The sequence below is a fragment of the Caloenas nicobarica genome, chromosome 1 (genome assembly GCF_036013445.1).
Source record: "Caloenas nicobarica isolate bCalNic1 chromosome 1, bCalNic1.hap1, whole genome shotgun sequence".
Lineage (NCBI taxonomy): Eukaryota > Metazoa > Chordata > Aves > Columbiformes > Columbidae > Caloenas > Caloenas nicobarica.
Window position 1 is genome coordinate 109,268,038 of NC_088245.1, and position 14,684 is coordinate 109,282,721.

A 14,684-nucleotide genomic window follows, 5' to 3' on the forward strand; every position below is an offset into this window, starting at 1 on the left:
CATTATGGTGGCCAACATTAGGACAGATTGCTTAAAGAGGCTGTGGAATCTTCCGCCTTGGAAATAGTTGGTTTTAGGCTGGAGATGACCTTGAAGAACATGACCCAGCATTGACTTCAAAACAGGGTTTGCTTTGAGCAGGAAGTAGAACATGACCTCCTTCATCGTTCTGTGATTCTAAACAGCATTGAGAAGATGGCATTAAGCATTATCTAATAACTGGGAAGAGGCTGCAGATTGCATTTGATGATTTCCTAAAAAAAGCAACAGAAGAAGTGTTTTTAGATTTCATCCTTCCTTGGTTTTTTTTGGAAATGTGCATGATGTGGATTTGAAACTGAATGACATTGACTAATGCACACTGCTTATACATCTTCTGGGTAAAAAAAAAAATAGCTGGTGCTGTTTTTGCACAGGACAAACCGACTTGAAGCCTGAAGTCTATGTAAAATAGTCTAAAGTATTAGCTAAAATCATTGAAGTCAGTTGAACAGTTCCAAAGAACTTCACTCAGTCGTAGATTGTTTCCTTAATTTAATTCAGTGAGCTAATTTAGAATAATAACCAAATTAAATAAAAACATTCTATTTTGCAATATGACATAATCTATGGAAAAATGGCTAGACGTCTAAATTACATGCTGCCTTCCTATTTAAAACTGATACCCCTTCATTACCCTTTCTTCCCAAAAACCGACTCAGAAGTTGAAAAGTGCAAGCTCACTTTTGCAGGTTCAATCTATGATTGAAACATTTAAAGAGAAGGCTTTTCATGTTCTCATACACTTTCAGAATCACTTAAAAGAAAACCAAGCAGAGGTTTTCCTTTTCTGTTTTGGCACTGTGAAAATATTAGTGCAGAAAAGTCAAGCAGAAGAATGAAATGGTCTTTTTTTTAACTGAGAAGTACTAAAGTTTTGTGTTTGTGTTTATGTGTTTTTTCAACTACTTTGAATTAGGTAAGATTTTTAGAGCATCTAAGAGGGAGTTATTTACACATTTCTGCCCCTAAAGATGTCTCTTAGTCCTACACAGGTAGAAATATTTCATGTGACATAAGCTGGGATGTTGCTGCTGTCTTGGCTTGCCAAGAGCTGGTGCTGAGTGAATTGACACCAGTAGCAGAAGAAAAGGACGACACCCAGAGAATCAAAACAAATGGGCTCCTGTTGTCTTCCCAGTGGAGGCCTATTCTCACCATCTGAGGTGGCAATACAGTTGAGTAGCTTTCTTCAGATGCAGCCTACAAGGAATCAGCGTATCTACTGAGTCAGTTAATTTTTGATATTACATTTAATTTTGATTGTATTGCTGGTAATTTATCCGCACAAACATGTTAGGATTTGCTGCTTGAGAATGTCTCAGCTGTGAGGTGAGACATCCCTCGGAAGTGGAGCCTCAGCCTCCCACACCTGAGCTCAGGTGTACGGGAAGTGGGGAGGAGAAAATGAAAAGCAGCTCTTAGAATTGAAAAGGGAGTCTTGTAAGCTTGGGTGAGGGTTTCTCTTATCAGCTAGGAATGGGATTTTGGTTCACAGGGCTGTCAGTGCTTTTGCTTAGATTTATTTTTAGCAAGTGGCACAAAAGTTTCGATTTTTGTGTTGATTCATAGTAAGGAGAAATAAGAGGTCTTAACACTCGGACACTCTAATATGGCATTTTCTTAGTTTCATCACTAATACATTTGTCTGTCTTTACAGAAGACTAAAATTCAAAACAACTAAAATCATGTCTTTAAAAGTTTTGATTAATTACAGATTTTTTTTTTAGTTTACTGGAGTGATGGTGATTATCTAAGTTGAAGTTTTTTCATAGAAATGACTGTAAAATATGTTAGCATGTATTGTCATTTTTAATAAGCTAGGATCTTAAATAAAGGAATAATTTCCATAGTGTCTCATTGTCAAGGAAATGGGTTAGTTCATGGGCATGGACCAACTGGAGGGAAATATTTCCTGTCAAACCTGGTAAAAAACAAAGTGTTTTCTATTTATTGGGGAGACTTCTTCCAGTTTTGATTTAGCAGAATTTTATTGTTGTTTTTAAAAATATTAGGCCCATTTCTGAGCAAATTATTTGATGTTCTAAAGACCACCATATAAATGCCTTTGTAGCTGCATTAGGCAGTCTGTTAATTTGCGTATTTGCATATTTGTGTCAGGAAGACTTTTTAATTAGACCATCTATTAGCAATGCAAGAGCTGTGTAGCTTCACTATCATTCCTAACCAAAGGGAGACTTTCCTTCCTTATTAACAGAACAAGAGAGGAGTGATCGTTGTAGAGAGAAACTTCAGTTGTTTTGGCAAACTGATTTGTGCTCCATTCTAGATGATTCACTGTGTGGTTTTGCTTTACAACCTTGTGAACATATGAACTAAACTTACCTTTTTTCCTAGGCCTAGCGGTCTGTTGGTTGAAGATGTTACCTGGTCATGACTTCAGCATTTGCAACACTAGACTTCTTTTATGATAAGGAATGTAATATATAAATATATAAACATTATATTTTCACTTCTTCTGTTTTGATTTTCTTGTAGACATTTCAGCAGTCTTCTCTACAGCAGAAAAGTAAAAAGAAGAATAAAGGTAAAAATTAAATTTGTTTTCAGGTATTGGTAGGAAGGAAATTGCCAACTTTAATGTTTGTGGTATTGCAGTTTCTGAGGAACTACAACTTGTTAGCTCTAACCCAATGTTTAGTTCAGTTGATCATGTTGAGACGGTGTTAGTGCAATACTGATGTCCCAGTTTCCTAATGCTCCTCTACCTGCATATATCCACTGTTGTCTTTTTTTTTTTTTGGATACTTAGACTCTGCCCTCTTTGAGGCAGCGATGTTTTTTTCAGCTGTGTGCATTTAGTGCCTTCCTGCAGCCTTTTCTCATTACCTAAGCTGTCAGGTAATTTATATTGTAGAAAATTGTCCTCCTTTGATTTAGAAGTACAAAGGCTGTAGGAAATGTTTAGTTGCAAAAAGAGCTGCAAAGAGGGTTTTTTTGGAATACCCATGAAGTACTTACATAGTTGTATTTCACAAAACTATGAAACAACTGGCAGCCAAATGTGAAAGTACATGAGTTTATATGCTGTGTGCTTTAATCTGATGTGAAATATTAATTTGTTGAAAGTTACAAATAACCATTGTTCTTATTTTTAAATATCTTGCCTTTTCTCTATAATGTCTTCTCTTTCTGTGTTGCCTTTTTTTTTTTTTTTTTGGTCTTATCCATAGAATATGGGCTCTCTGAGGTGCTGAATATGGTTTGGTTTAGTTTTTAACTTATGGTACATAGCATAAACTTTGTGGTCAAAATAGAAGTTTTGTCATGGCAAATTGAGGTTGAAATTTTTGATTAATTTTGTTAAGCAAATATATAGTGCTCTCTGGCTAGCTGTCTTATTGATTTAGTGGACAAGTCAAACACTTCGACTTCAACTTGTTGTCATTTTCAGCTCCTATTCCTGGTAAAAGTAAAAGACGAATCTCATGTAAAGATCTTGGTCGAGGAGACTGTGAAGGCTGGCTTTGGAAAAAGAAAGATGCCAAGAGTTATTTCTCCCAGAAATGGAAAAAATACTGGTTTGTCCTGAAGGATACATCTCTATATTGGTACATCAATGAAGAGGTAAGCACCTGTGCTCATTGTTTCCACAAATAACCTGTGTTCTGCTGTTGCCATGAGATAGCGGGAAGCCAGTGCTTTGAGTGCTTATATATTTGAATAACTTTATTCACCCAAATAATCATACCGAAATTAATATTAACTGCCTGACTAAATTACTATTAAGGTCTGGAGATATTTAGTCCTTCAAATTCACCTTTTACTACAGGGAGAAATGACACACTTTCCTGTGTCCTGCTCTCACCAGTTTAGAATAAATCTATCCTCAGACCCTTGAAAGGGAAAAGGTATTTAATCCTGTCATTCCAGCTTAGTCATGGGAGTGTAAACTTTAATGATGTGCTGCCTGGTGTTGCTTGTTTATCTGTGCAAGTGTTATCACCAAAACCTCTGGCAATTAAGGAAGATGCTTTTGTTTTTTCAGTTGTGTCCTCCTGTCATTCCTTCTTTGTAGCTTTTGATACGATTTCAGTGCTCATATGTGCTGAACTTAAGAACGCCAGAGCAGCCCAACCGAGTTGTGTACAGCTTTGATTATGTAATGTTCTGTATTAGTATGTGCTTATTTATATCAGCTTTAGCAAAAAAGCTTTTTGCCAGTGAGTTAGGAAACCTTAATTTTAAACCCTGTTAGTCTCATTAGTAAATATGTGGATGCACTCAGTTCTGGAGTTTTGTAACCACTGCAAGCATTTATACATAACCTTTTTAAAATATTGTGATCCCCAACTTTTCCCCGAGTAGACAGAAAGCAAGTTATTCCATGAACAGCATTATCAAAACATGTTTTCCCACAGACTCATCCCATTTATGCCTTGATCTCAGCTTCAGATCAGTAACCCTAACTTCCTCCTCTCCATCCTCCCTCCTCAAGGTCTACTAGGAGGTGTTCATCAGGGTGGTAATTCTTATCTATAAGTACGATGACTGGTCACCAGCCATGGCCAAGGAGCATGTGGAACCACTGAGTTCTGCCTGTGGAGAGGGCAGTGGCCTGAGTGCCTCTGTCTACCCCCATCCCAAGTGTCCCCGAGACTTGCCAAGACTCAGTTATTTTTGAGACCTCAGCTCTCTCACCAAAGCATCTGCAATCACTGTTGCTGTTGAGATGGACAAACGACATAGACCACGTTCTTAAGTACAAACAGCAGTCTCTATTTATTGCCACGAACACCTTTTTATATAGTCTGTACCAGCTCAAGGGTCTTTTTGCTATTGGTTACAAGTTGCAGTAGTAACATCTCATTGGCTAATTTTGCTATCATAAATGTTACTCTTTTACTCCCTTGTCTCTTACGAGTACACCTTAATATCTCCGGATACTCCTTTACTCCCATCTTTCTCACGGGTAGACCTTAGTATCTTCAAGGCTAATTTCTGTTCCCATGCCCTCCGTCAGGGAATCCACGGACCCACCGTCGTCCCCCACAAATCACCAACAGATTCAAAAGCTGGCAGGGACAGCCTCAGTGGCGGATGGACAGAAAAGCAAACAGTGCTCTTGCCAAAATTTTGTTTCCTTATGCAACAACGCAAAAAAGAAATAGCACGATTATTCTAAACAATGTCCTTTTGATTTTAAAATACCTGCTAATGCAGAACCTGTTACCTTATACCTTCCACAGAATACCTCTAATTCTAGTTTTATGTGCTGTTTGTGTCTTACATTACTTTTAAGATAAGATACAGTCATATGGACTGTGTATGTAGCATAAATAACCATGGACATTCTGAGAAAAAGATGTCGTGTTTTCTGCAGCTTCACTTTCATGTTACTGTACTAATTTCTTGTGCAAAGTAATGAGTAATTAAATAGAGAGTCAGTGTTATTGGTGTATTAGTGGCTTAAAATAAAAAAAGCTTTCAAATTGTGAAAAGTCAAGGAAGACTGAATATCTCATAAAATAAACTATGTGCAAGTCTTTAGAGGAGAGGGGGTAGGTCAGATATCTTCTCTCTTGAGTGTTGGAGAGAGATGAACATAGCTGAAGAGATATCACTACTCTTAGCTATGATATCATATAAAGATGGTAAACAACACCCATTTAAATAGCTTTTTTCCCTATTTCTGTAAGCTGCATTTCTTCATACTAATTAGTCACATCTTCCCCCAAAATTAACTAATTACAATAACTAATTGCCTGAATACTTTTGGTCATTTTGTATCTTTTCAAATGCTGCTTCAGCTGTGAAATTGTTTGAGAAAACTGGATATTTAAAATTGTATTTTACACCAAGGGATCTGTCTTACTACTTTGGCAAAAGTCCCAGTGACTTCTGTGGGAGGTTTGCCAGAGCAGAGTATACATTAGTATTCCTTATATAAGAAGCAAGCAAGTGAAAATATCTTCAAGTTTTCAGTGTGGTAAGGTTCTTTACTGACACTTTAACAAAAGTAATATCTAGAACTATCTTTGCAGGATGAAAAAGCAGAAGGATTCATCAGTCTACCTGAATTTAAAATTGACAGAGCCAGTGAGTGCCGCAAGAAATAGTAAGTACGCTCAAAAAGAATGCAGTGATACAATAGAAAACATAAAAGACAAGGGTTTTGCCCTATAACAGTGATATAATGGACTTCATTTCAATGATCACTTGGTTGTATCACAGAATAAGCTTATACAGAACAGGCAAATTCAGTGTGGTTTCTGTGTGCCATCTTTCCTGAAGAAGGTTTTTTCTTACTTCATCATGAATCACAGTGCTTGACTAGTGCAAAACGAATTAAGAGCAAGAAGGCTGCTTGTCTGCTTCTCTGTCTTTATTTTCCTAGTTTTTCTTCCTTCTGCTGTTTCCTCTCTGATTTGGGGTTTTTTTGTTTATTTCTTTGTTGGAGGCTGGACAGTGTGTGTGATACCTTTAAGCTCAATAAAGAGCTTTAAGTGTAATAAAGAGACTAAATAAAAAAGTCCCCAAGTTCATGGCCAGGCATCAATCTTTAATGTAACTCCAAATTAGTTAGCATCATCTCAAAGTTTGCTGACACAGTGTATCAGTCCTGAAGCAGAGTTTAAAAAAAAAAAAAAAAAGAATGCCAGTTATTTGCTGTATTTTTGAGGTATGACCTAAAGATCTCAAATAACTTTTATTCTCATCTAGCTGTGTGTGATCCCATCCAGCTTTGTGCCATTGCACAAATCCATTTCTTATTTAGATGCAGATTCAAGCATATGTAGCAATGTGACACGTACATAATCCCACAGAGGTATTTTTAGATTCATTATTGTTCAAAACTTTTTGCCTTGCCTTCTAATGGTTTTACTGTTCTTTTAAGTTTATCAAGACTGTAGAATCACTGAAATTTGTACAGAAAAGCAATTGCAAAAGGAAAACGGTATGATTTGTAGTACATACAGTTCTGAAGAATACACTGACCTGGTATCAGCTGGTCTACGTATCTCTTCAGGATGAACTCTGCTCTTCTTTATGGTCTCAAAGGGCAGAAAGTAAAAACTGCATTTAAAAAAAAAAAAAGTCAGCTTGGGCTTTTTGTCATGTGTCCTTGCGCTACATTGCTGAAGTGCTTCATTTTTTCTTTTTTTGGGGGGCAGCAGCATAAAGTCAGCTCATTTCTCAGAATTGCACCCTGCTTAAATTGTTGGTTTTTTTTTTTTTTTACTTGGTTTGGTATCTACTGGATAGTAGAACATAAAATGTAGCTATTAAAATTCCTTGCTTGGGTGGTAGATAAAGAAAAAAACTCTAAGAATCCAGACAACAGATGCTGCAACAATTTTAAGAAGTCAAGTTTGGGGTCTCAGTAACTTGATGATATTTCTAAACTGAACAGATGTCACTGTACATCTGCTTTCACTTGCATAACATTGTGTCATGCACCAAGGCGTCAGAGGATTTCTTTTTGTCTCAATTTTATGTTACCTTCACTAACAGTAACTTTCCTGGATATCAGTTTCATATCCCTGGTTTCTTAAAACCTATTTTCATATTTTTAAATATATGTACATGCACAGACATATAAGAAAATTGCAAGCATGATACACATGAAGAACATCGTCACCATTTTTCTGAGATACAATGGATTAGAGAGAGTGAGAATTATTTTATTATATGTTTGTGTATGTATAAAATCCATTGTGTCTCAGAAAAATGATGATGTTCTTCGTATATTGTGTTTGCAGTTTTCCTTATTTTCTTTGGGACGGTTACGCATTTTTTGCCCGTATTTTAAGAGAGACCTTCAGCCTATTCCCAAAAATTTTTCTTCCGTTCTGTAAATTATTAATTACTTTCACACGCATTTTCTGGATCTTCAAGTACTTCATCATAATTCATTACCCAGCATAGTTAAATTTTTTTTCTAGTAATTTATTTCATATTATGTATGAAATGCAGTAACTCTCTTGGCTAATCATGTTGATTACTTTGGTGGGAAGAAAAGATGAGATGTAATGGCCCATTGCTTAGAATGACCTCAAGAACACAGTGTTGATTTATAACAGCTTTTCAGAAGTCAATCAGTACATCACATTTTTCTGTTTGAAATACAATCATTAGAGTTAAAGGTAATGTCAAGGTCTTGGGGATGTGAGAAATTACCAGGACTGAGACTTTTTCTGTTGTATCAAATGGATTGTTCAGTGAATTTTCTGTTCAGAAAAAAAATTACACCTATAGGTATATCAGTCCAATTACCTGATAGATAAAATTATATCCTTACCTGGTTAACTTCATCCAAATATAGTACACTGCAGGTGGTGATTGGACAATCTTTATGCACATATGGATCAAGCATTATTTAGAAAGGGGTATTTGAAGAGCACTTTACTTGCTGAAATCTGGGACAATCCTAAAAGCTGTGTGTTTATATACCGTGTGGGGCCATCCAACAACTCAGGAAAACTGAACTTATCTCATTCCTTGGTGACCACGCTATCTTACATTTTAATAAAAAAGTGTTGTGCCATCACATTTTTATAATTATGTTTTTCCTCTACAGTGCATTCAAAGCCTGCCATCCTAAGATCAAAAGTTTTTATTTTGCTGCTGAACATCTAGATGATATGAACAGGTAAGGAAATCTAGCAAAGTTCAAGGAACCATTCCTCAAATGTGACACTTCTTGGAGCTAGTAATAACACAGTGATAATAAATTAACATGTTAATCTAGAAAGTTAAATTTAATACTGAAAATAAGGGCAGAGGAGCATTATTTCTGAGTGTCTGCATATGCTAAATATTCAATTAATGCAAAAATTACTTATTTTTTGAAACAAAAGTTTGAGGATTTTTTAGAAATGAAATTCCCTTTTTCTAAAAGGAAACAAATACAGTATGTGAAACAACATCCAAACACAATTTCAGAATTCTAGGTTTCTGTAAAGCTGCTTTTGGCTGTGTGGCACCTGCAAAGGTGCAATGTCTCCAACTCTGCTTGCTAACATACTCCCAAAGACAAGTGATACTTTCTCTGGGGATGCTTCTATTTCTGGCCCTGGAGGGAATGAGAAGTTGTGGAAAGATTTAAAGCAGTCACGATGTTTTTATCCTGCCAGTCTTGAAAGAAGAGAGAGAGGTTACAAGGAATTAATTTTTCAGATTGCCTCTACTCTGTGAATTTAACCTACATGTTGAAGTGAAATTGTTGGTCTGTTGAATTTTAGTGGGAAAAATCTCAGCAACTCAAAAAGAAAAAGGACTTTGGGTATTTGGCTTTACTGCACCTATTTTAGGCCACTTGTGCATTTTTTTCAGAAAAATATTTAAAACTTCAGCACAAAATAAACGTAGTTCCCTTAATTCATTTGAATGGTAAATTAAAAACATGAATCTCTTGTCTGTTCATATATTTGGGGCATCATTTCATTTATTTTCACAACATAAGCTGAAATTAATTAATTTCAAAATAATACACCATTTTCATCATATGACAGAGAACATAAACAAAAATCTATTATTGCAACCTGAGGATTGGTCTATCTTAGTGTCTGTGGACATCCTCGCTGAGCAAAATTGCTTTGTAAACAGAGGAAAAAGGAGATAAAACTCAATCCATAAAACTGTTAGGAAGTCCTATAATCATGTTTTAATCTCTCCTGTACTAGACTCAGCTACCTGGCAGAGCACCTTCAGGGTGCTGCCAGTTTTTTACTGATAATACTTGGCTGGAGAAGTATGCCAATACTCTAGTATGCTTGCTTTCATTTGGAAGTAGCTGTCTGTTAAAATTTTTTCAAAAGTTCATGCATGACTAAGGCTCACTTAAAAGTCTCTCTGCAGTTAGAAAACTTAAAACCTTTTTTGTTGGTTTGTAAAATTTTAGGCTTGCCTTTCCTTGATAATTCTGTCAAGTCAGTCACTCAAAATACAATTTGCTTCCCAGCAAACAGAATAATGCCATGGTCTATTTGGCATGTCCTGAACTACAGCAGTTGATAAATCATTTCTGTCAGCAGGTCCTCAATCAGTATGACAAGGCACCTTGTTTCTAAGAATAAAAATTTATATAACTGTTCAGTAATCAGAAAACAGCAGCAAATATGAATCAGTTCTTTAAAAATATATTGCATGGTTTAAACCCCAGGAACTAAAAGATTTTTAACTTCCCAGCACAAATACTCTTTTTATCATATTTTGAAATAAGTGCTTATTAATTCATTTAGAATGAGCTTGACCAAATTTTGATCTGAGTTATACATAAGTAAATTTAAAGCAACTCTGTCAACATCTATGGATCAATCGAAATTCTTACATCTGAGTTGCAATCAGAGTGTCACCAATTTTTTTTCTCTTTATTTAATATATTAGAAAAAGTATTTCAATTTCACAAACATGGAATTAACTCAATATATTAGAAAAAAAAAGTGAGTTACTGAAAAATAATCTTTCAAATGCAGAGATAATAAAATATTTCCTGTCTAAAGGCATTTTGTAGCCTAGCTGAAGTCAAACACAGAATCAAGTTATTAAGTTAAATTAAGACTCTTTCGATCAATTTATTTTCTTTTTTTGTCAAGTTTCTGACATACATTTTAGTTATATATCATGAAGTCATTTTCAGTTCTGTTTATACTTGAAGCAGGAGAAATAAAAGTAGAAAACTGCTAATACATAGTATAACTGAAAGTTCAAAATGGTTCAGTTCCTTCATCCCTTGTATATAATGATTTAGTGTTTGGTTTATTTTATCTACTCACATATAATGGGTATTTTGATGTCAGGTAACTCTGTCACTATTCAAATTTCTTACTAATTTTACGACTGTGCCACACCATTATGTTGGTAAGGAGTCTGGAGACCTGTGATCACTGAACTTCATTGTAGTGGCATCTGAAGTTGCTTTCATGTGCATGGTTGCACCAGCAAAAGTGTTCTTCCTACCCATATAACATGCTTTGTCTGGGTCAGAAGGACAGAATATTCTTTATTGATGCAAAGTACTGTTTTGATAGCGTAAGTGTATAGAATCATAGAAACATGTTTCTTGTAAAGTCGTCGTTATTCTCATTCCAAAAAAATATTCTGATGTAGAAGGCAGTCCATATATTTGTACTTGATGATAGTATGTGTAACTTTATTCTGATTTTCCGTGGTAACTGTGCGTGCTGCTTATGGACCATTTGTTCTTTACACAAAAATCCTGATCATCAGCTCAGAGGCAAATGCATCCTTTTCAGGGTTGGCCAGCTTAAACACAATACTCTTATTCTTCCTTTTTATTCCAAACTGTCCATTTTTTAAATTATTACATATCATATATGGCTGCCAAAATTATATCTTCTGGGCAGGGAAATACAGTGAGTAACTTCATGTGGAATATTTGTCTGAGAGCTTCCTTGACCTGCTGTAACTGAGCTGTCCTCTTTGTCGTTTTGTGACATTGAGTATCAATGTTGGTAAGAACTTTCTTCCTCAGTGTAGCTCTATGATCAAGAGGAAAGATGACAAGTCAGCTTGTAATATTAGTGCAGAGAATGTCTCTGGAAGATTTCATTGAAGAAGGCCTCTAAAAATTCTCCCGCATCATCTACAGGCTTCTTCATTCTGGTTAAACTGCCGTTGGGTACTTATAAACACTGTAAGGTATCCATATTCCCATGTAGCAAGTTTGTCCTATATCCTCGAGCTTTATGATTAAGGACAATTTGACACCCTGCTTTGACTTAAAAGCATCATCTCTATCTGGAGCATGAGATAAGATAGAAAAATATTTCCTGTTCTTCTGTGAGAGTGCCAACACTGCATTCTTCTTTACAGAAGTTACAGGTCTACAGAAAGATTACTTTTTTAATCCTGTTCTGTGTGTCATAAAATTGTTTCAATTAAATACTGACAATAAATGTATGTGCTATTCTTAAAAAGAAAAAAAAGGAAAACCAAAACAAACAAAACAAAAAACCACCAACAAAAAACCCTAGATGACTGCTGCACCTGCCGGGGCTACTTTATTTATTGTTATACCTAACAAATAGATTGTGTAATTCTCACAAGAAAATTAAAGCTGCATTTGCAGTAAGGAAGAAAAATTTTCTTAGCCTCTTGCCCTTTAAAAGTTGCAGTGCCTACCAGGACACAGCACACCATGGGGAAGAAAGATTTAAATCTTCCCGTGTCCTAGGGATTTGTATCTTTTAGTATTCATAGTAAGGAATATTTGTATAACTGGACACTTAGAACTTTTTTCCCCGGTGTTTGTAAAGCAGGCACTCCTGTTCTGCAGGAGATCTTTACGTTTCCCTGTGATATGAGCCCAGTGCGTTGGATTTCTCATACAATTCTAACTTGGATGAACCATAACTCTAGCCGTGCTTTATTAAAATAATATTAATTCTCTAACCATACCAAATCTAACCATATCTAAAGAAGCTTTAGCAGCCACATATCAGAAAATAGGCAGAAGAAGTCAATACTATTCTTTTAGTTTCTAACCTAGGATACCACTCAAAAGCCATGGCTGTTTACAGTTTACCACCACGCCAATACCTTCTCATTCACCCCACAGGCACTGCAGGTGATATTCCAAACCATGACATAGCTCATGATCTACATAAAATCATTAAATGTGAAGTCAGTCTGCTGCCTCTCTTTCAGACTGTTACACATTTCCTGAGTTCTCATTAGATTATACTTTTCAGGAAATAACATTTTTCTGGAAACAATCATCTACCACACCTGTAAGTGGTATCAATTGACTCTCCATCAAGTATTTGTTAGTTTAATTTGTTATCTCATTCTCACGTACACTTAACAAAAACTGCTATCTCATATTTAGGACAGAACGAAGATTTCCAACAGGAGAACATCTATAGGTGTATCATCTAATATTTTGTGGTTAGCAGCCCTATCTAAAGAGGCTCAGTAGGTGGCTGTTCCCTGCTGGCTGTGCTGGGGGTGTGGTAAGCTGCGAGCTGAATTGGGAACGTGAAATCCAAAATAGGTGAGGGGCAAGTGAAGGGTCACCTCCACTATCTGCCGTGCTATTTGACAGAGCAGGCACTTGTCTCCTGCTGGTTTACCCTTTGGATGCGGGCAAGTCAGTGGCCTTTGCTGGTTCCTCGGCAGCACAGGGCTGGAGTGCTTTGGGTGAGGTTCCTGCCTCAGTGCCTCTGATTTGGACAGGCAGAGCTGTTGAGACAGCCGAGCTTTATTCCCCAAAGGAAGCCTTCACATATCAGGAGTGTGAACCTAAAAGATAGCTTTGGAGTGGATCACCTTTCTGCTGTGAAGATGTGAAATCATTGTCTGGGACATGATTTGTTGGATTACTGTTCCTATGTGCCAGTTATTTTTACAAGTGTATGGCACTGCCTAACAATTACAACTGAAAAGTTAAGTCTCTTCTTCAGCTTCCCTGTTCTTCTGGCAGAAATTTTGATTGTATGCTAACATGCAGTATTCTGTAATCACTTCAGGAGTGAATCTCTAGCTTTCTTCCCAATGTACAATGATTTATGGACCATTAACATGATTGACAGATCGTCGTTGCCATTTGTGGAAGGACAGTGACAGGAGTTAATTTTGAGGAGAGCAACTGTATTTTATGATCTGATGCCTGCTTACCCTACACTGAAATGTTGTGAAGGCTGGCATGCAAGAGTGATTACAAAGGTGTCCCCCTTGCTGAGACAATACCACAGTTTCCATGCATACAGTGGGCAAATGAAACCCATCAGGCACAGTTTTCTGAAAGAGGAGTTTCACATTCATGATGAAAACGCAAACCTGACTTCAGTTATCTTTCTGTATACCCTAGCAGTAAAATTGTAAGCCAGTAGCTTGGCAAACCGGGCCTGTCATATCCTGACTGTAGGATGTCTTGAGCAAGTAATTCCAGGTTTACCATGGAATGGAGAGCCATGGGACATTGTCACGGTGGTTTAAAGCTTTGTTGATGGAAAACCTGATTTAGTGTAAGCATTTGGATAATGAATACACTGAGAGCCCCGTGGGGGAAGAGAGGAGGTTGAAGCAGTGCATTGCCACAGGCAGTTGAGTGTATGCTTGGCAATGACAGCCCTGTTAGAAGAGAATAGGAATAGTTTGTTTTGTTGGGTTTTGGTGGTGGTTTGGTTTTGGTTTTTAATTTGTGCAGCTTACGGAAGCATTTTTTCAAGTCTAAGTTGAGTTTAAAGCCTTAGATGTGAATTGCATTAGGACAACTGTCTTTCCTCCCCATTTCTCTGACATGAACACAAAAGTGAATTCTGGTATGCCTCCTTCTCTTTGTACTTGGCACTGTAGGTGAGCTCTAAAACACATAATGGCATAATTAAACCTCACTGTCTGTTTTGGAGTGAACTTGTTCTTTTGACTGCTGGTTTCTGCTCTGTTCCTCTGCTAGGTTGCCAATTCAGGCCTTAAAATATTGCTTAAATCTCTGAAAAGTGGTGGTTATTCTTAAGAAATCAGAACAGCAGGAGTATTGGTGTGATGGCGTATCAGTTAGCAGCAGACTTAATAGTTCTTTGATTATCTCCAAATCCTTTATTTTACAGATGTTTGACACCATACATGGTTTTTCCATTGGAAATAAAATCTTTGCTCTGAAAACAATTTGTTTAACAGAAAAATCAAAGATCAAAGGAGGCTCCCTGAGTATGAAA

General features: G+C 36.5%; 1 protein-coding gene across 4 annotated transcripts in view; it reads left to right on the top strand.

The window, feature by feature from the left end:
- The window catches only part of CNKSR2 (connector enhancer of kinase suppressor of Ras 2), a 216,759-nt gene that overhangs the window by 153,361 nt on the left and 48,714 nt on the right, over positions 1-14,684 (top strand). For all 4 annotated transcript variants that reach the window (XM_065634105.1, XM_065634123.1, XM_065634096.1 and 1 more), the window contains 4 exons: positions 2,539-2,587; positions 3,455-3,627; positions 6,045-6,118; positions 8,582-8,653. In XM_065634105.1, the coding sequence (XP_065490177.1) occupies positions 2,539-2,587; positions 3,455-3,627; positions 6,045-6,118; positions 8,582-8,653 (368 nt within the window). The remainder of the gene's footprint in view (positions 1-2,538; positions 2,588-3,454; positions 3,628-6,044; positions 6,119-8,581; positions 8,654-14,684) is intronic.